The sequence below is a fragment of the Oncorhynchus tshawytscha genome, unplaced genomic scaffold (genome assembly GCF_018296145.1).
Source record: "Oncorhynchus tshawytscha isolate Ot180627B unplaced genomic scaffold, Otsh_v2.0 Un_contig_388_pilon_pilon, whole genome shotgun sequence".
NCBI classification, from domain to species: domain Eukaryota; kingdom Metazoa; phylum Chordata; class Actinopteri; order Salmoniformes; family Salmonidae; genus Oncorhynchus; species Oncorhynchus tshawytscha.
In genome coordinates this window covers 258,979-281,082 of record NW_024609827.1, presented here as the reverse complement: position 1 = coordinate 281,082, position 22,104 = coordinate 258,979, and the positions used below count along the sequence as shown (strand labels likewise).

Below are 22,104 nucleotides of genomic sequence, written 5' to 3'. Positions count from 1 at the left end.
ATCTTTTCGTGACAAAATATCTTGTTTAAAACGGGAACGTTTTTTTATCCATAAATTAAAAGAGCGCCCCCTATATCCAAGAAGTTAAGACATAATGTTGTGAGACGTAATGTCCATAAGATGTCATGTTTTGAGACGTAATGTCCATGAGATGTAATGTCCATAAGATGTAATGTCCATGAGACGTAATGTTCGTAAGACGTCATGTTTTGAGACGTAATGTTTTGCCCTCTAGGTGGAGCAGCCTCTGAGGATGAAGAAATGTGTGTTTCAGAAGCTGCTGTCCAAACAGCGGAAACGCGCCGTGGTGGCCTGCTTCCGAATGGCTCCTCTCTACAACCTCCCCAGGTAAGACAGGCTTCTAATCACACTTACATACGACTCAGGACAATTAGAGGTACCCTGATGGAAAAACTGGAGGCTTAAATTGTCTCTGTCAACTAAATGAGATACGTAAAAAGGAATATGAGTTTGAGACTTTGTAGCTGTGACAACAACTATCCCCAGAAAACAAGTCCTCAGTCGTCATACATGGTGCTATTGTCTCCATCGAATCAAAACGTGACGTTCCAGTCCTGTATCTCTGTTATCTCTCGGTGAAGTTGGTGGCATGCTGTTAACTATCTCCCTCTCCACCTCCCTAACCTTGTCCTTCCTCTCTGTTATTTCTCTCTGTTGCACACCACCTTCAACACCTTTTTCCTCAGATACAAAATTAACAATTACTTCCTGAACGGCTATCGGTACGTTTGGCTGGAAAAGGCGTTCGCTGAATCAAATTTTGACCGCCTGTTCTCCGTATTAACGGTAATGTGAAACGTCCAGGCTGAATGCTAGCCTGAGTGTTAGTCTGTTGCTCTTCTCTTGCCAAATCCTCGTGGAATTGTCATGGCAAACAGACTGGCACCCAGGCTAGGTGAATGCTTCCTCTCTCCCTCCTCCATCTTATCCTCCAGACTATGGGCTGACCGAACAGTCAACACCACCTACCTACTGCACCTACCACAACCTACCTCCAGTTTACTGCACTGTTGATTCTGATTGGTCAGCCTCAGCTAACAACCAATCAGTGGTCAATCAATGAGCAATCCAGGAAGCATTTAGCTTGTTTACATAAAGATCATCATTGTCATTATGTCTTAGAATCGTGGAATGTTTTGTCTCATGTGATTTGAGTAACATTATGAATGTTTGTTTTTTTAGCTTTATGTATATCATTTATTAACTGAAATAATATTTGAATACAGTGTTCAGTGTTTTTAGATATAATTTTAATAACCACATCCTCAGCCAGTTTCTGTATGCTAATTAAGCCATCAAGGATGACCAGTCAGAAGAGCCAGCTCCCATATCGACCAATCATCACCCTGGAATGCTCTTCCTTCCTGTTACACCCTCACATCTCTCCTTCCTTACTCCTCCCTCTTCCAAAATCTACTTGGACACACCTTAATCTCATTCTCCCATCTTCCACTCCCCTTCTCCCTCTCCTCCCTCCTTCCCCCCAGGCATCGTTCTATTAATCTCTTCGTGTTGGGCTATGTGAGACTATGGATAGAGACAGAGGAGTACTCCTTTGAGGAGAAGCTAGTGCAGGACCTAGCAGTAAGTACTGGGCATGTTGCGGTGGTGTCTGCCACCACCTCAGCCCTAGCCTCAGCCTTGCCCCCTGTGCCCTGTGTTGGCACCGCACCCCTACCCGCCCTCTTCGCCGACAGCCTCTTGAGCACGATGCCCGCCGTCCAACTTCGGGATCGGGATCGCTTCCCGGTCCGCCTGGGTCCGGGGACCTCGACTTGGGCCCCCAGAGGTTCCCGAGGCCCCCGCGCTCTCTCTAGCTTTGTGGCTCGCTACCGGCAGAGCCTTGACAGACATGACAGGCTCAACCTCAGGAGACTCAGTGGCAGCAATGGCTCTGTCTCCGCAGCAAAGCACGTGGCTAGAAAAACAGGCTACGGCATGGGCTATGTCACCACTACTACTACTACTGTGGTAAGAGGGGCGGCTACAGCCCTCAATAGGTGTTAAATGTTTGATGTCTGACGTCGACCATTTAGATGTTGTACGGTACAGTCTCTGCTGTAACTGTAAGTCTGTAGTGATTGATGTTGACGTGATCAAGTGAAGTCTTCGGGTAGCATGCTCGCGCACATCTCAGTCTGGATTCATGCAGAGTTGTGACAAGTATCGAAAATGTCATTGATCTCACTGTAAATATATAGTTGTACAGCTGTAAGGATAGATAGACATACAGTACTGCATTATGTCATAAAACACGACACGGGGGAAGAATGTACAAGAGCAGGCCACGATGTAACACCACGTCATTCATCATCATCATCATCATCATCATCATTGTCCGCACACTTTATTTAGTAGTGCAGCATCTCTTGGACCATAATAGTCTGCTGGCCCATAATAGTCTGCTGGCCCATAATATTCTGCTGGCCCAGTATCTGTGTGATGGAGACGGTGAGTATGACAGGTCTCCTCTTTAACTCCCAGGAATCTCAGATGATTCAAACTCCCAATTAGACAGCTCTGCGAGCTTTATAATGTCAAAATACATTTGTTTACTGAGCAACAGTCTTCATTTACTCCCGTTACGGCCGGTATGTGCTTCCAAAAAAAGGTCTAAATCAAACATATAATAGCAACCAGCCTATTCGGCACCTCCAATGTAAATCACTTATGGCTGCTATACTGTACGGTTTGGAAGTCTACACCAACTCATTATATTTGAGCTGCCAAATAGACATATGTTAGATTGCTTGTACAGTTTTATTTAGACATTTCCTGGAAGTACATATTTGGTGAGTAGCGAACATATTTTGACATTATACTCATCGTTGACCTCTCTAACACATAGACACTGATACTGCTTTGTCAGTGATGGGTATTGTTCAGTAGGAAGACGACATTTTGAAACTGAGTGAAAAGGAGAGGAATTCCCCATACTTAGAACACAGTTTTGTTTTCAAAAAGTTTTCCTACGATGTGCCATACTGATCATACTCTGGTCCATTCATGTGACAGTGTCCCTATCCTGTCCTTCTCATGGGGATACAATCATCAGTAAAAATCCGGATCACTACCACCATTGCAGGCCTCATCTGAGCATGCTAGCATGGGATGCTCCATAAACAGTGTGACTATAATGGGCATGATCATGCATGGCGTGTTAAACAACCCATTAGCCAACCTCTCTGACTCTGAGTTCAGAAACGTTGGAAGTCGTCCAAAAAGGGTCATGGCTTGAAGCTACAATTACTAATGTAATAATGTGATCAATGTTGAGTGGTGAGTAAATAACATGGTTTAGCCAGCAGGGTGTCGTCTCTAGTGGAAAGACCAGGTTAGGAACAGAGATAACCCCTGTATTTAACCAGTCTCTAGTGGAAAGGCCAGGTTCAGAACAGAGCTAACCCCTGTATTTAACCAGCAGGGTGTAGTCTCTAGTGGAAAGGCCAGGTTCAGAACAGAGCTAACCCCTGTATTTAACCAGCAGGGTGTAGTCTCTAGTGGAAAGGCCAGGTTCAGAACAGAGCTAACCCCTGTATTTAACCAGCAGGGTGTCGTCTCTAGTGGAAAGGCCAGGTTAGGAACAGAGATAACCCCTGTATTTAACCAGCAGGGTGTCGTCTCTAGTGGAAAGGCCAGGTTAGGAACAGAGATAACCCCTGTATTTAACCAGCAGGGTGTAGTCTCTAGTGGAAAGGCCAGGTTCAGAACAGAGCTAACCCCTGTATTTAACCAGCAGGGTGTAGTCTCTAGTGGAAAGGCCAGGTTAGGACCAGAGGTAACCCCTGTCTCTTGCGGGACGTCTGTGTAGAAAACCCCAATGAAGATCGTGGAGGAGGAGGAAGAGGAGGAGGTTGAGATCCAGCCAGACCCTCTTCATCAGCTTATCCTTCACTTCAGCCACAACGCCCTCACAGAGAGAAGGTAGGAGGGAATGACCAATCAATCAGTGGTGGAGAAAGTACACAATACTTATACTTGAGTAAAAGTAAAGATACCTTAGTAGAACATGGCTCCAGTAAAGTGACAGTTAGTAGTATTTTTTTGGGAACTGTCACTTTACTGGAGCCATGTTCTATAATAATATGATGTCTGAGTGTTGGAGTGTGACACTGGCTATCCGTAAATAAATCAAAAACAAGAAAATTCTGTAGGAATGTTAAATTATTCGTACTTTTACTTTTAATAAGTATATTTAAACAAATACATTTACTTTTAGAATTTTCTTGTTTTTGATTTATTTACAGATAGCCAGGGTCACACTCCAACACTCAGACATCATTTACAAACTGAGCATTTGTGTTTAGTGAGTCCGCCAGATCAGAGGCAGTAGGGATGACCAGGGATGTTCTCTGTTTAGTGAGTCCGCCAGACCAGAGGCAGTAGGGATGACCAGGGATGTTCACTGTTTAGTGAGTCCGCCAGACCAGAGGCAGTAGGGATGACCAGGGATGTTCTCTGTTTAGTGAGTCCACCAGGTCAGAGGCAGTAGGGATGACCAGGGATGTTCTCTGTTTAGTGAGTCTTCCAGACCAGAGGCAGTAGGGATGACCAGGGATGTTCTCTGTTTAGTGAGTCCTCCAGATCAGAGGCAGTAGGGATGACCAGGGATGTTCTCTTGATAAGTGTGCGAATTGGACACTTTTATGTCCTGCTACAGTAATCATTCAAAATGTAATGAGTACTTTTGGCTGTCAGGGAAAATGTATGGAGTGAAGCAAAAGTCAAAGTTGTCAAAAATATAAATAGTAAAGTACAGATACCCAAAAAAACTACTCAGATAGTACTTTAAAGTATTTTAACTTAAGTACTTTACATCACTGCAATCAACCAATGTTTTTTATTTAACCTTTTATTTTGACATTGAGTCAATCAACCAATCACTCAATCGATCAATTAATCAATCAACCTAGTGAACAAGTGTTTTTTTTTTCAATCTTACTTAAATACAAAGAATTGTGTGATCTTAACTTATTTGTGTTATTTACTTTACAAACCTGATACAAGTCATGATAATGATTGGATAATATGTTATTCTCTCCAGCTTCCTGGAAGAAGATCCGTTATATATTGCGTATGCAGACATGATGGCAAAGGTACGCAACTGAAAATTTGAGCACACTTTGGCTGCGTTTACATAGGCAGCCCAGTTCTGATCTGTTGCCCAACTATGGGCAAAAGATCTGATCAGATTGGTCAAAAGTTCAATTAGTGGCAAAAGATCAGAACTGGGCTGCCCATGTAAACACATACTTTCAAAATCCGTAGTGGGTTCATAATCGAATCCCCGAGTTGACAACGTACAAATCTGTCGTTCTGTTAACAGGCAGTTAACCCACTGTTCCTAGACCAGTTAACCCACTGTTCCTAGACCAGTTAACCCACTGTTCTTAGGTCATCATTGAAAATAAGAATGTGTTCTTAACTGACTTGCCTGGTTAAATAAAAATAATAATAATAATCAGTTAATGCACAGTTGTCCTAACTATAACATGTTCCTCCTCTATCTCCTCAGAGTTGTGCAGAGGATGAAGAGGAGGAAGAAGAGGAAGAGGGGAAAGAGAAGACATTTGAGGTTTCAACCTGTCTGTCCTTGTATCACTAACCCCCAGGCTTAAAGCCTTAGATACTTTTTAATCAAATCTGTCTGAACCCAGTCTGAACCCAGTCTGAATCTGTCTGAACCCAGTCTGAATCTGTCTGAACCCAGTCTGAATCTGTCTGAACAACGTCTGAATCTGTCTGAACCCAGTCTGAATCTGTCTGAATTTCTCTGAACCCAGTCTGAATCTGTCTGAACACAGTCTGAACACAGTCTGAACACAGTCTGAACACAGTCTGAACCCAGTCTGAATCTGTCTGAACCCAGTCTGAATCTGTCTGAACCCAGTCTGAATCTGTCTGAATCTGTCTGAACCCAGTCTGAATCTGTCTGAATTTCTCTGAACCCAGTCTGAATCTGCCTGAACACAGTCTGAACACAGTCTGAACCCAGTCTGAATCTGCCTGAACACAGTCTGAATCTGTCTGAACCCAGTCTGAATCTGTCTGAACACAGTCTGAATCTGTCTGAACCCAGTCTGAATCTGTCTGAACCCAGTCTGAATCTGTCTGAACCCAGTCTGAATCTGTCTGAACCCAGTCAGGCCTTTTAGCCTTGATAAATATCTGATTTGTGGATGATGAGACCGAGATGAGACAGGATTTTAATCAACAGCACTGGCTACAACTGATAACTTCCCATGTCTACGGTGTCAGCTGACAAAGACCAGCCAATGGTTGAAATGTCATTGTCGCTGTGACAACCATGTTCCATTCAACCTTTCAGTACTGTATCTTTTATACATCATCTTTGTCCTTTTGTAGCTGTAAGACTGTTGATGTTGCCACTTTCCTGTGAAATGTGTGAATGTCTCTCTGAGATTATGTTTGATTGTGTATTTTAACCCCTCAGGATTATAGACAATCGACGTATGAACTATGAGGACCGTTTTTTAATGAACAGCGACTATGGCTGACTGCTGTAGAGAGTTTGGCTTTTATTTGCGTATGATCATTAAATGATCTGCCATTCCACTTTGGGCCCACAGGAGAAGGAGATGGAGAAACAGAAGATCTTGTACCAGCAGGCCAGGCTCCACGCCCGCGGGGCTGCTGAGATGGTGCTACAGATGATCAGCGCCAGTAAAGGTGAGGATGTTCTTTATCTACAGTAGAGGTGAGGATGTTCTGTATCTACAGTAGAGGTGAGGATGTTCTTTATCTACAGTAGAGGTGAGGATGTTCTTTATCTACAGTAGAGGTGAGGATGTTCTTTATCTACAGTAGAGGTGAAACTTCAGAGCCTTGTGTACTACACAGTCAGTCTACTCCTCTTTTGTCCCCAGGTCGACTAGGTCCTATGGTGACCTGCACCCTCAAACTGGGCATCTCCATCCTCAACGGAGGCAACGTGCTGGTCCAGCAGGTTAGATAGACTGCATTACATTACCAGAGATGTAGTACTGTGTATGTTGCACATCAATACCAGAGATGTAGTACTGTGTATGTTACACATCAATACCAGAGATGTAGTACTGTGTATGTTACACATCAATACCAGAAATGTAGTACTGTGTATGTTACACATCAATACCAGAGATGTAGTACTGTGTATGTTACACATCAATACCAGAGATGTAGTACTGTGCATGTTACAAATCAATACCAGAGATGTAGTACTGTGTATGTTACAAATCAATACCAGAGATGTAGTACTGTGTATGTTACACATCAATACCAGAGATGTAGTACTGTGTATGTTGCACATCAATACCAGAGATGTAGTACTGTGTATGTTGCACATCAATACCAGAGATATAGTACTGTGTATGTTACACATCAATACCAGAGATGTAGTACTGTGTATGTTGCACATCAATACCAGAGATGTAGTACTGTGTATGTTACACATCAATACCAGAGATGTAGTACTGTGTATGTTACACATCAATACCAGAAATGTATTACATCATCACGTTTTACCAAGAGATTCTGTGCATGAAAACACGCTTGTTTTACTTTCCATTGTTTTGCAGAAAATGCTGGATTATCTGAAAGAGAAAAGAGATGCAGGCTTTTTCAAGAGTTTGTCAGGCCTCATGCAGTCCTGCAGGTAACCGTGACTACGCTACCCAAATAATCCAGAGGACAGATCTCGTCTGGGAACTGCCTGGGAATGATAATAGACTTTTGATCAATTCAAATATTGTAACTTATCGATAAGCATGTTGATTATACCCAATGACATGATGAAGGGACCCTCGTAGTCCCTATGACCACGGTTTATGTCATTCTTATTCTTTATCCCCAGCGTACTATTTCTCTCTTTCACAGTGTGTCTTATCTCCATACCCTTTACAGTGTCCTGGACTTAAATGCCTTTGAGAGACAGAACAAAGCGGAAGGTCTGGGGATGGTGACAGATGAAGGATCCTGTAAGTAATGAGAAACGATGGCCAACTGATGTACTACTACATAGCTTTAATAAGTAGTTTAACATTTCAGTGTTCAATTGTAGTTTTATTTTTTCCCTTTTCCCTTCAGCCGTAGAGATCCAAGAGTTGTAGAGATCCAAGAGTTGTAGGTTCCAAGAGTTGTAGGATCCAAGAGTTGTAGAATCCAAGAGTTGTAGGATCCAAGAGTTGTAGGATCCAAGAGTTGTAGAATCCAAGAGTTGTAGAATCCAAGAGTTGTAGGATCCAAGAGTTGTAGAATCCAAGAGTTGTCTCGCTCTCTTGGTTGCTGTTTCACACTTGGAGTATCTTTACGTAGAAAACATGTTGAGCTTCTTTTTTCTCCCTTTCTTCTCAGCAATAGGTTCAAGAGCTATTGTAGCTGCAGTTTTAGCGTGTCTTTAATTTCAGGGATCAACACGCACAGATTTCACTTACTGCTCAGCAAATCAGCAAACTCCTTCCAAATGGCTAATGCTGAAACATGACATTTGTCTTAGCTCTCTCTGCTGTGTTTTACATGTTCGTGTCAAATAATCTTTAGAAACAATGGCCCTAGCTACAGTAATATCAGATTATCTTCAGAAAGAATGCCCCCTAGCTACAGTAATATCAGATTATCTTCAGAAAGAATGCCCCTAGCTACAGCAATATCAGATTATCTTCAGAAAGAATGCCCCTAGCTACAGCAATATCAGATTATCTTCAGAAAGAATGCCCCTAGCTACAGCAATTATCTTCAGAAAGAATTATCTAATATCAGAATCTTCAGAATGACCCTAGCTACAGTAATATCAGATTATCTTCAGAAAGAATGACCCTAGCAGATTATCTTCAGAAAGAATGACCCTAGCGACAGTAATATCAGATTATCTTCAGAAAGAATGACCCTAGCTACAGTAATATCAGATTATCTTCAGAAAGAATGCCCCTAGCTACAGCAATATCAGATTATCTTCAGAAAGAATGCCCCTAGCTACAGCAATATCAGATTATCTTCAGAAAGAATGACCCTAGCTACAGTAATATCAGATTATCTTCAGAAAGAATGACCCTAGCTACAGTAATATCAGATTATCTTCAGAAAGAATGACCCTAGCTACAGTAATATCAGATTATCTTCAGAAAGAATGACCCTAGCTACAGCAATATCAAATTATCTTCAGAAAGAATGACCCTAGCTACAGTCTTCAGAAAGAAAGAATGACCCTAGCTACAGTAATATCAAATTATCTTCAGAAAGAATGACCCTAGCTACAGTAATATCAGATTATCTTCAGAAAGAATGGCCCAAATAGCTACAGTAATATCAGATTATCTTCAGAAAGAATGACCCTAGCTACAGCAATATCAGATTATCTTCAGAAAGAATGCCCCTAGCTACAGTAATATCAGATTATCAGAAAGAATGCCCCCTAGCTACAGTAATATCAGGTCTTCAGAAAGAATGCAATTTATCTTCAGAAAGAATGACCCTAGCTACAGTAATATCAGATTATCTTCAGAAAGAATGGCCCTAGCTACAGTAATATCAGATTATCTTCAGAAAGAATGGCCCTAGCTACAGCAATATCAGATTATCTTCAGAAAGAATGACCCTATCTATCAGATTATCTTCAGAAAGAATGCCCCTAGCTACAGTAATATCAGATTATCTTCAGAAAGAATGCCCCCAGATTATCTAGCTACAGCAATATCAAATTATCTTGAGAAAGAATGCCCCCTAGCTACAGCAATATCAGATTATCTTCAGAAAGAATGACCCTAGCTCTAATATCAGATTATCTTCAGAAAGAATGACCCTAGCTACAGTAATATCAGCTTCGGAAAGAATGGCAGTAATAATCAGATTATCTTCAGAAAGAATGACCCTAGCAGAAAAAAGAATGACCCTAGCCAGTAATATCAAATTATCTTCAGAAAGAATGACCCTAGCTACAGTAATTATCTTCAGAAAGAATATCTTATCTTCAGAAAGAATGACCCTAGCTACAGTAATATCAGATTATCTTCAGAAAGAATGACCCTAGCGACAGTAATATCAGATTATCTTCAGAAAGAATGGCCCTAGCTACAGCAATATCAAATTATCTTCAGAAAGAATGACCCTAGCGAGAGTAATATCAAATAATCTTCAGAAAGAATGGCCCTAGCTACAGTAATATCAAATAATCTTCAGAAAGAATGGCCCTAGCGACAGTAATATCAAATAATCTTCAGAAAGAATGGCCCTAGCTACAGTAATATGAAATAATCTTCAGAAAGAATGCCCCTAGCTACAGTAATATCAAATCAAATAATCTTCAGAAAGAATGCCCCTAGCTACAGTAATATCAAATCAAATAATCTTCAGAAAGAATGCCCCTAGCTACAGTAATATCAGATTATCTAAAGAAAGAATGCCCCCCAGCTACAGTAATATCAAATTATCTACGGAAAGAATGCCCCTAGCTACAGTAATATCAAATATTCTTCAGAAAGAATGCCCCCTAGCTACAGTAATATCAAATATTCTTCAGAAAGAATGCCCCCTAGCAACAATAATATCAAATTATCTACAGAAAGAATGCCCCTAGCTACAGTAATATCAAATTATCTTCAGAAAGAATGGCCCTAGCGACAGTCATTTCATATTATCTACAGAAAGAATGCCCCTAGCTACAGCAATATCAAATAATCTTCAGAAAGAATGCCCCCTAGCTACAGTAATATCAGATTATCTTCAGAAAGAATGCCCCCTAGCTACAGTAATATCAAATCAAATAATCTTCAGAAAGAATGCCCCCTAGCTACAGTAATATCAAATTATCTACAGAAAAAATGCCCCTAGCTACAGTAATATCAGATTATCTTCAATATCAGTAATATCAAATAATCTTCAGAAAGAATGCCCCTAGCTACAGTAATATCAGATTATCTTCAGAAAGAATGCCCCCTAGCTACAGTAATATCAGATTATCTTCAGAAAGAATGCCCCCTAGCTACAGTAATATCAGATTATCTTCAGAAAGAATGCCCCTACAGCAATATCAGTATCTTCATATCAGATTATCTTCAGAAAGAATGCCCCTACAGTAATATCAGATTATCTTCAGAAAGAATGGCCCTAGCTAATATCAGATTATCTTCAGAAAGAATGACCCTAGCTACAGTAATATCAGATTATCTTCAGAAAGAATGCTAGCTACAGTAATATCAGATTATCTTCAGAAAGAATGCCCCTAGCTACAGTAATATCAAATTATCTTGAGAAAGAATGCCCCTAGCTATTATCTTATCTTCAGAAAGAATGCCCCCTACAGTAATAGAATTAATCTTCACAGCTAATAATATCAGATTATCTTCAGAAAGAATGCCCCTAGCTACAGTAATATCAGATTATCTTCAGAAAGAATGACCCCAGCTACAGTAATATCAAATTATCTTCAGAAAGAATGACCCTAGCTACAGTAATATCAGATTATCTTCAGAAAGAATGCCCCTAGCTACAGTAATATCAGATTATCTTCAGAAAGAATGACCCTAGCAGTAATATCAGATTATCTTCAGAAAGAATGCCCCTAGCTACAGTAATATCAGATTATCTTCAGAAAGAATGCCCCCTAGCTACAGTAATATCAGATTATCTTCAGAAAGAATGGCCCTAGCTACAGCAATATCAAATTTATCTTCAGAAAGAATGACCCTAGCTACAGTAATATCAGATTATCTTCAGAAAGAATGGCCCTAGCTACAGTAATATCAGATTATCTATCAGAATCTTCAGAAAGAATGCCCCCTACAGCAATACAGTTATCTTCAGAAAGAATGCCCCTAGCTACAGTAATTATCAAATTATCTTCAGAAAGAATGCCCCCTAGCTACAGCAATATCAAATTATCTTCAGAAAGAATGCCCCTAGCTACAGTAATATCAGATTATCTTCAGAAAGAATGACCCTAGCTACAGTAATATCAGAAAGAATGCCCCTATCTAATATCAGAATCTTCAGAAAGAATGCCCCTAGCTACAGTAATATCAGATTATCTTCAGAAAGAATGCCCTAGCGACAGTAATATCAGATTATCTTCAGAAAGAATGCCCCTAGCTACAGTAATATCAGATTATCTTCAGAAAGAATGCCCCTAGCTACAGTAATATCAGATTATCTTCAGAAAGAATGCCCCTAGCTAATATCAGGTTATCTTCAGAAAGAATGGCCCTAGCTACAGAATATCATTATCTTCAGAAAGAATGCCCCTAGCTACAGTAATATCAGATTATCTTCAGAAAGAATGCCCCTAGCTACAGTAATATCAGATTATCTTCAGAAAGAATGCCCCTAGCTACAGTAATATCAGATTATCTTCAGAAAGAATGCCCCTAGCTACAGTAATATCAGATTATCTTCAGAAAGAATGCCCCTAGCTACAGTAATATCAGATTATCTACAGAAAGAATGCCCCCTAGCTACAGTAATATCAGATTATCTTCAGAAAGAATGCCCCTAGCTACAGTAATATCAAATTATCTTCAGAAAGAATGCCCCCTAGCTACAGTAATATCAGATTATCTTCAGAAAGAATGCCCCTAGCTACAGTAATATCTACAGAAAGAATTATAATATCAGATTATCTTCAGAAAGAATGCCCTAGCTACAGTAATATCAGATTATCTACAGAAAGAATGCCCCTAGCTACAGCAAATATCTTCAGAAAGAATGCCCCTAGCTACAGCAATATCAGATTATCTACAGAAAGAATGCCCCTAGCTACAGTAATATCAAATCAAATAATCTTCAGAAAGAATGCCCCTAACAGTAATATCAGATTATCTACAGAAAAATGCCCCTAGCTACAGTAATATCAGATTATCTTCAGAAAGAATGCCCCCTAGCTACAGTAATATCAGATTATCTTCAGAAAGAATGCCCCTAGCTACAGTAATATCAGATTATCTCTTCAGAAAGAATGCCCCCTAGCTACAGTAATATCAGATTATCTACAGAAAGAATGCCCCCTAGCTACAGTAATATCAGATTATCTACAGAAATAATGCCCCCTAGCTACAGTAATATCAGATTATCTTCAGAAAGAATGCCCCTAGCTACAGTAATATCAGATTATCTTCAGAAAGAATGCCCCCTAGCTACAGTAATATCAGATTATCTTCAGAAAGAATGCCCCTAGCTACAGTAATATCAGATTATCTTCAGAAAGAATGCCCCCTAGCTACAGTAATATCAGATTATCTTCAGAAAGAATGCCCCCTAGCTACAGTAATATCAGATTATCTTCAGAAAGAATGCCCCCTAGCTACAGTAATATCAGATTATCTTCAGAAAGAATGCCCATAGCTACAGTAATATCAAATCAAATTGCATTTGACCTTGTATGTTTGATATTTTTGGTGTGCGTTGTTTTTACTGCTTGTGTTGCAGTAGTGGTAGAGTCAGGATCCATGTGATTAACCTGTTGTTGTCCAGACCGTCATCAGGGCTACAAGGCCTTGTGGCATTGTATCCCTATATATCAGTGTTGGGGCCAATTCCATTTCGATTCAGAAAGTAAACCAAAATCCTAATTAAAAAGTGAAGAAGTATATAGTTACGTTTCCTGAATTGAACCGTAACTGACCCCAGCCCCGCTATGTGTTATACAGGATGAATGTCACTCACCTGAATGAATAAGTAGTGACATCTCTGAACAAATGTTTATTCAGGTTTAGGAATCTAAGCTGTTCAGTAGTTTCCTCAGGTTTAGGAATCTAAGCTGTTCAGTAGTTTCATCAGGTTTAGGAATCTAAGCTGTTCAGAAGTGCAGTAGTTATCAACATATCTACACTTCCCATGTTGTCAGGTTACGTACAAATACGCTACACTGTAGCGCAAGCACTAAAAGCCTTCAACACTAAAAGCCTTCAACACTAAAAGCCTTCAGCACTAAAAGCCTTTCCAAGAGATATTTTTACTCCTAAATTGGAAGCAGGGGGGGTTTCCTCCATCCTGAAGTAGTGGAAACCTAACACATGGTGCAGCATTAGCTTGATTACAAGCCTTCTCGGTCCATCTACATTACCACACACACCTCATCCCACACACACACACACACACTTTCTCCTAACACACCTCATCCCACACACACACACTTTCTCCTAACACACCTCATCCCACACACACACACACTTTCTTCTAACACACCTCATCCCCCCACACACACACACTTTCTCCTAACACACCTCATCCCCCACACACACACACACTTTCTCCTAACACACCTCATCCCACACACACACACACACACACTTTCTCCTAACACACCTCATCCCACACACACACACACACACTTTCTCCTAACACACCTCATCCCCCCCACACACACACACACACACACTTTCTCCTAACACACCTCATCCCACACACACACACACACACACACACACACTTTCTCCTAACACACCTCATCCCCCACACACACACACACACACACACTTTCTCCTAACACACCTCATCCCACACACACACACACACACACACACTTTCTCCTAACACTCCTCATCCCCCCACACACACACACACTTTCTCCTAACACACCTCATCCCACACACACACACACACACACACACACACACACACACACTTTCTCCTAACACACCTCATCCCCCACACACACACACACACACACTTTCTCCTAACACACCTCATCCCCCACACACACACACACACTTTCTCCTAACACACCTCATCCCCCACACACACACACACACACTTTCTCCTAACACACCTCATCCCACACACACACACTTTCTCCTAACACACCTCATCCCCCACACACACACACACACACACTTTCTCCTAACACACCTCATCCCCCACACACACACACACACACACACACCTTTCTCCTAACACACCTCATCCCACACACACACACACACACTTTCTCCTAACACACCTCATCCCACACACACACACACACACACACTTTCTCCTAACACACCTCATCCCCCACACACACACACACACTTTCTTCTAACACACCTCATCCCCCACACACACACACTTTCTCCTAACACACCTCATCCCACACACATAACACACCTTTATCCTCCAGTTCTCCCTGCTGTATATTTTTATGTTTTGCTAGGTTAACTGTAGTATTTTCCACTAATATCCTAAATACTCACTAAATATCATACCACTTTATAACTCTCCCCTAAACACCTTCATTTTAACATCACGCCCATAATGAGGCCTATAGACATCTGTCTTTTAAACCTTTTTTTTTCTCTTCTCCTTTAAAAAAAAAAAAGTTCTGTGTCTTCTCTTGCTTACGTCTGTTTGTTGTGTTTTGTCTTCTCCTATCATTAATACTCATCGATGGCAGTCAACAGTCAGCGGGGTAAATAAAGATGCTCTCATAACCAATCATAATCGTCCCTCTCTCACCTTCACCTCTCCTGCCTCATTGACCTGATGACCTGGAAGCATTAACTCATTGCTCTGGTCTACAGGGAGGTACATTCATGCAACATGCATGCATAAAATATAGATGTCAAATTCTAGATTTACTTTATAAATGCCTGTTGTTAGCTTTTTCTTTATGTTACTAACTCTACATCACTAATCTACATTCTGCTACTGATACTCCTATCAGGCTATCAACGTCTTTGAAGAGGTTATGATATGTAGACTTGTCCACAGCTAAAGCAAAGCTTTGATGTGCTTTGGACTTGGGGCCTATTTCACAAAGCTGTGTTTAACTTTCATGTGGATGATGTAGCTGATCCAGAAATGGAATGCAGTATTCAAATACTTGGAATTCCCAAGATTGTGAAGTACTGTGAAATGGAACCTTGGAATTGCTTGATGATTCTAAGTGGAGAACATTCCATCATTGTGTTATGATCTTCTTAAAAATGGGTTCCCTGTGTTCTTGTCTTGTTCTTATACTAGATGCTATATGTGAAAGTTACCTGGCTAACGTTCAGCTTCCTGAAATGTCCTGGTGTTTCACAATATTCATTTCAGTTTTCACAATCAGCACTTTGGATGCAGCAAGGGTGTTGTGTGCAACACAGACCCAGACCTATACTCTTAGGAAAAAAAGGTTTCCAAGAGGGTTTTTTCGCCTTTCCCCAAATGGAGAACCCTTTTTGGTTCTAGGTAGAACCCCTTTTTGGTTTTAGGTAGAACCCGTTTTGGGTTCCATGTAGAAACCTCAGTGGAAAGGGTTATACATTGACCCCAAAAGGGTTCTTCCTGAAACCCAAAACAGTTCTTCAAAGGGTTCTCCTATGGGGACAGCAGAAGAACCGTTTTAGGTTCTCGATTTCCAAGAGTGCAGTATCTGTATTTGTGCTAGCCACCTGCCTGTCTAAGAGTGATGAGTGCCGATCCAAACTGGATATCCGCAAAGTCTAACTCAGGCTTTCACCTAAATCATGCATTACTAAATCATGAGATTATTGTGAAAACTCTAGTTGCTTGCGAATTCAGCCGTTGTTGTTATGGAGAGTGTTCTTCACCTACTTCTGTCCCATCCCAAAGGTTCCAAAGTGCTGACGAATGATGACTTCACCAAAGATCTCTTCAGGTTTTTACAACTGCTCTGTGAGGGGCACAATGGGGGTGAGAACTTGTATAAATTGGTGTAAAACAAAGTATTAGTATGTTTTGTTATAGCTTCACTCAAACCACGTTATCCCAATATCGAAATGTGTTCTTCGCCACAGATTTCCAAAACTTCCTGAGAACACAAACAGGAAACACGTTGACAGTCAACATTATCATCAGCACAGTGGACTACCTGCTACGGCTTCAGGTGATACACACACACACACACACACACACACACATACGCACACATACACATACACACGCACACATACACACACGCACACACACACATACACACGCACACACACACACAAATGCACACGCACACATACACACACACACACGCACACACACACACACACATACACACACACATACACATACACACACACACGCACACATACACATACACACACACGCACGCATACGCATGCTCGCACGCACACACATACACACAGACACACACACACACACTCACTATAAATAGAACGTGACTTGGTTTCACCAACACACTGACATAGTAATCCTTCTCTGTAGGAATCTATCAGTGACTTCTACTGGTATTATTCTGGGAAAGACATTATCGACGAGGCAGGGCAGGTCAACTTCTCCAAAGCCTTAGCTGTCGCGAAGCAGATCTTCAACTCGCTCACTGAGTACATCCAGGTAAGTAAGGCCTGATTCTTTCTGACTTTCCAGTGTTTCACATTTTATTTTATGGTACTAAAATGTTTGTTTTTTTGTGGGGATTGGGATCTTCATTAACATTCACTCTATTTTGTGACTCCACCCTTTGGTCCTTCTATCAATCTTTCTCCCCCTTTCCTCTCTTCTTCCCTCCCCCTCCCCCTCCTCCTCATTTCTCTCCCTTTCTCCCACCCCCCTCCGTCCCTCTCTCCCCCTCCCTCCCTCTCTCCCTCCCAGGGCCCATGTATTGGGAACCAGCAGAGTCTGGCCCACAGCAGACTGTGGGATGCGGTGGTGGGATTCCTGCATGTTTTTGCCAACATGCAGATGAAGCTGTCCCAGGTAACTAGGTGTCCTCAGTGCTACACAAAACATTCCAGTAAATTTGATGATAGTTGCGTCTGGTCGTAGTGATAGTTGTTTTGGTTTTTGGTTTTGGTTTTCAGTTATGCCATTGTTTTGGTTTTTGGTTAAGCGTTTGTTTTGATTTTCAGTTATGCCTTTTGTTTTGGTTTTCAGTTATGCCTTTGTTTTGGTTATGCCTTTGTTTTGGTTTTTGGATATGCCTTTGTTTGAGTTTTCGGTTATGCCTTTGTTTTGGTTTTTGGATATGCCTTTGTTTGAGTTTTCGGTTATGCCTTTGTTTTGGTTTTTGGTTATGCCTTTGTTTGAGTTTTCGGTTATGCCTTTGTTTTGGTTTTTGGTTATGCCTTTGTTTGAGTTTTCGGTTATGCCTTTGTTTTGGTTTTTGGATATGCCTTTGTTTTGGTTTTTGGATATGCCTTTGTTTTGGGTTTTGGTTATGCCTTTGTTTTGGGTTTTGGTTATGTCTTTTTTATGTCTTTGGTTATTTGTTTTTAGTGCATGGAACTTGAGCTATTGAGATTGTAAAATCATAAAAATGCTTCATAAATACATGTTATTATTAATTATTACTTAACTAATTGTATTATTAATGCAATTTTTCCAACGGTTGGTGCACCTTAGGACTCGTGTCAGATTGAGCTGCTGAAGGAGTTGATGGATCTTCAGCAGGACATGGTGGTGATGATGCTGTCACTGCTGGAGGGTAAGAACCTACAGATTTTGAGGCTCCAGAGTGGGCGCAGCAGTCTAAGACACTGCATCTCAGTGCTAGAGTCATCACTACAGACCATGGTTCGATTCAAAGCAAGTCAGTTTGTAATTAAGTGAGGAAGTACGGAGTGGCAGGTAGCCTAGTGGTTAGAGCATTGGACGAGTAACCCGAAAGGTTGCAAGATCGAATTCCCGAGCTAACAAGGTAAAAATCTGTCGTTCTGCCCCTGAACAAGGCAGTTAACCCACTGTTCCTAGGCTCTCATTGAAAACAATAATTTGTTCTTAACTGACTTGCCTAGTTAAACAAAGGTATAAAAGTAAGTAGTTAGGGAAGCAAAGTGCAAACGCAACATGCCATTGATTCATACCAGCATGCCATTGATTCCTACCAACATGCCATTGATTCATACCATTGATTCATGCCATTGATTCATGCCATTGATTCATACCAACATGCCATTGATTCATACCAACATGCCATTGATTCATACCAACATGCCATTGATTCATACCAACATGCCATTGATTCATACCAACATGCCATTGATTCATACCAACATGCCATTGATTCATGCCAACATGCCATTGATTCATACCAACATGCCATTGATTCATACCAACATGCCATTGATTCATGCCAACATGCCATTGATTCATACCAACATGCCATTGATTTATACCAACATGCCATTCATGCCAACATGCCATTGATACGTGGTGTCTCCTAGGCAACGTGGTAAATGGAACGATTGGAAAGCAGATGGTGGACACTCTGGTGGAGTCCTCCAGCAACGTAGAGATGATCCTCAAGTTCTTTGACATGTTCCTCAAGATCAAGGACCTGACCACCTCTGACAACTTCAGGGAGTACGACCCCGATAACAAGGGGGTCATCTCCAAAAAAGATTTCCAGAAGTCCATGGAGAACCAGAAGCAGTACACCCAGTCGGAGATTGAGTTCCTCCTCTCCTGCGCTGAGGCCGACGAGAATGACATGTTCAACTACGAGGAGTTTGTGGAGCGGTTCCACGAGCCGGCCAAAGACATTGGCTTCAACATAGCTGTGCTGCTCACTAACCTCTCTGAACACATGCCTCATGACCCCCGTCTGGCCACCTTCCTGGAACCAGCTGAGAGCGTGCTGAACTACTTCGAGCCGTACCTGGGCCGCATCGAGATCATGGGCGGAGGGAAGCGCATCGAGAGGGTCTACTTTGAGATCAGCGAGTCCAGTCGTACACAATGGGAGAAGCCACAGGTCAAAGAGTCCAAGAGACAGTTCATCTTCGACGTGGTCAACGAGAGTGGAGAGAGCGAGAAGATGGAGATGTTTGTGAACTTCTGCGAAGACACCATCTTTGAGATGCAGCTGGCGTCTCAGATCTCGGAGCCAGAAGTGGCGGAGCGCCTGGAGGAGGAAGAGGAGGAGGTGCACAACTTGCTAGAAGAGCTGGCTGAGCAAGAGGAGGAGAGAGAGTTGGAGGCTTCCTCGGCTTTCACCATGGTCTGTGTCGCCGCCAAGAAGAAGATCTCCAACTTCCGACAGATGCTGACCTTCAAGACCCTCAAGAAGCAGTACAAGAAGACCAAGAAGCTGAGCATGAAGGAGGTGATCATTGGGTTCTTCTCCTTTTTCTGGACGCTCTTCGCAGGGTTCTTCAAGGGGATCTACAGCCTCATCTTCGGATTCTTCCACCTCATCTGGTCATCCATGTTCGGAGGCGGCCTCGTCGAAGGTGGGATCTTTTTATCTTCTATTTTTGTTTGATCTCTATGGTTTTATTGTTTTTAGGATAATGTTAATAAGGGTGTTGCAACGTTTTGTTTAAACGGACTTTAAATTATGTTTGATTTGACTTGAAGGAGCCAAGAACATGAAGGTGACAGACATCTTGGGCAACATGCCCGATCCCACCCAGTTCGGTATCCACGGCGACGTGTTGGAGACGGAAAAGGTGGAGGTGGGTGATTCTGTGTCGGGCGGGACAGACCAGGCCATCAAACCGTCGGACAAGGCAGAGCAGGACATCTTGATGGAGATGATTAATCCCACGCCAAAGAAAGGGGAAGGGTTAAAACATGTTGATCCTGGACTGGGAGACGTCTCTGAAACTCCTGAGACCACCACCACTGTGGAGAAGAAGGTGAGCATTCTGTAGGCCTGTCTCTAAAACAGTAGGTAAAGGGAATACATGAAATACAATGGTGATTCTCTATGAACAGTTCTCAGTAAACGCTAGGTTTGTTTCACATGGATGGTGTCACTAATAAGTTTCCTCTGTAACATTCTGTTGTCTGTCTCATGTAGAAGCCTGAACCTCTCTAACCTTCTGTTGTCCTTCTCATGTAGAAGCCTGAATCTCTCTAACCTTCGGTTGTCTGTCTCATGTAGAAAGCTGCTTCTGAACCAAAGGAGTTGGAACCAGAGAAAGCAGAGTGAGTGGTCTACACTATTTATTCATCTCTGAGTGTATGTTTACTTCAGCTATGTAACATGGAAGACATGTTCAAATCTTAATTCAGTCTTTATTTACTTTATTTAAAGCGTTTAAAAAAAAATCCGTTGCTCGGTTTCTCGCATCTTGACAGTTTGTTATCGCAAATAAGAGTCTGATCTTAATTGCTCATTATTTCTTAAAATTGAAATAATGAAATGAAAGGGTGTGTTGTTGTGTTGTGTTGTGTTGGAGTTTCAGCTCTCTAACAGATGTCAGAGCTATGTGCTGGTGTCAGATCGATAACAGATGGGCGGTCATCTTGTGTTCTCACAGCACAGAGAAGAAGGAAAAGGAAGACAAGGTCAAGGCGGAGCAGCCTAAAGAGGAAGTGGCTCAGGATAAGCCCGTTCCCAAGTCCAGAAACAGCCAATCAAAGGAGGCTCCTACTTCCTTCTTTGCCAGCTTCTTGGCTGGGCTCGAGGTCTACCAGGCCAAGATGCTGGTAATACATCAGACATTGTACTTGTTCAAGATCGACTACAGCTTTGCGTATTGAGTGCAGTAAAGTGTAAACATTTATTATAATTATTATATTGCAGTTGGAGACTGCAAACTAACTGAACTGATTTGCCTCCTAGATAACTGCTTATTATTTGAAGATCAGTCCGTTTGTTTAGTCGGTGATCAGCGACTGATCAGAATTGATGCTCTCAAACACAGCCGTTGTTATTCTGCCTGCCACATGCTGTCAATAGTGACCTTCCATTTCATCTTCTTTGCAGTCACGCTCACCTCAGAAGACTGCTATGTCTTATCATGACTGAATGTATTATCATGACTGAATGTATTATCATGACTTGAATGTATTATCATGACTGAATGTATTATCATGACTAAATGTATTATCATGACTAAATGTCTAACTTTGTGTTCCATGTGTTCCAGAACACGTTGGCTCGGAACTTCTACAACATGCGTTTCCTGGCTCTGTTTGTGGCGTTTGCCATCAACTTCATTCTACTGTTCTACAAGGTCATTTGCAGTGATGCACATTACAGGGTTTTCTTGCTCTCTCTTCTACAAGATACAAATAATAATCTTATTTTATTTACATACAGTGCGTTCAGAAAGTATTCATTCCCCTTCTATTTTCCAAATGTTACTTTACAGCATTATTCTAAAATGTATTAAAAAAATATATATTCTCATCAATCAACACATAATACCCCATAATGACATCACAATACCCCATAATGACATCACAATACCCCATAATGACATCACAATA

At 41.5% G+C, this 22,104-nt stretch overlaps 1 protein-coding gene across 1 annotated transcript in view; it reads left to right on the top strand.

Moving 5' to 3' along the window:
- ryr3 (ryanodine receptor 3) overlaps window positions 1-22,104 on the top strand; it is a 268,014-nt gene that overhangs the window by 234,052 nt on the left and 11,858 nt on the right. The window contains 19 exon segments of the mRNA XM_042319182.1: window positions 236-348; window positions 1,509-1,605; window positions 3,833-3,945; window positions 5,066-5,117; window positions 5,537-5,596; window positions 6,612-6,711; window positions 6,909-6,988; window positions 7,599-7,675; window positions 7,924-7,997; window positions 16,543-16,623; window positions 16,728-16,816; window positions 17,149-17,277; window positions 17,536-17,640; window positions 18,286-18,367; window positions 19,107-20,114; window positions 20,242-20,522; window positions 20,771-20,814; window positions 21,150-21,318; window positions 21,762-21,848. Of these exon segments, the coding sequence (XP_042175116.1) occupies window positions 236-348; window positions 1,509-1,605; window positions 3,833-3,945; window positions 5,066-5,117; window positions 5,537-5,596; window positions 6,612-6,711; window positions 6,909-6,988; window positions 7,599-7,675; window positions 7,924-7,997; window positions 16,543-16,623; window positions 16,728-16,816; window positions 17,149-17,277; window positions 17,536-17,640; window positions 18,286-18,367; window positions 19,107-20,114; window positions 20,242-20,522; window positions 20,771-20,814; window positions 21,150-21,318; window positions 21,762-21,848 (2,841 nt within the window).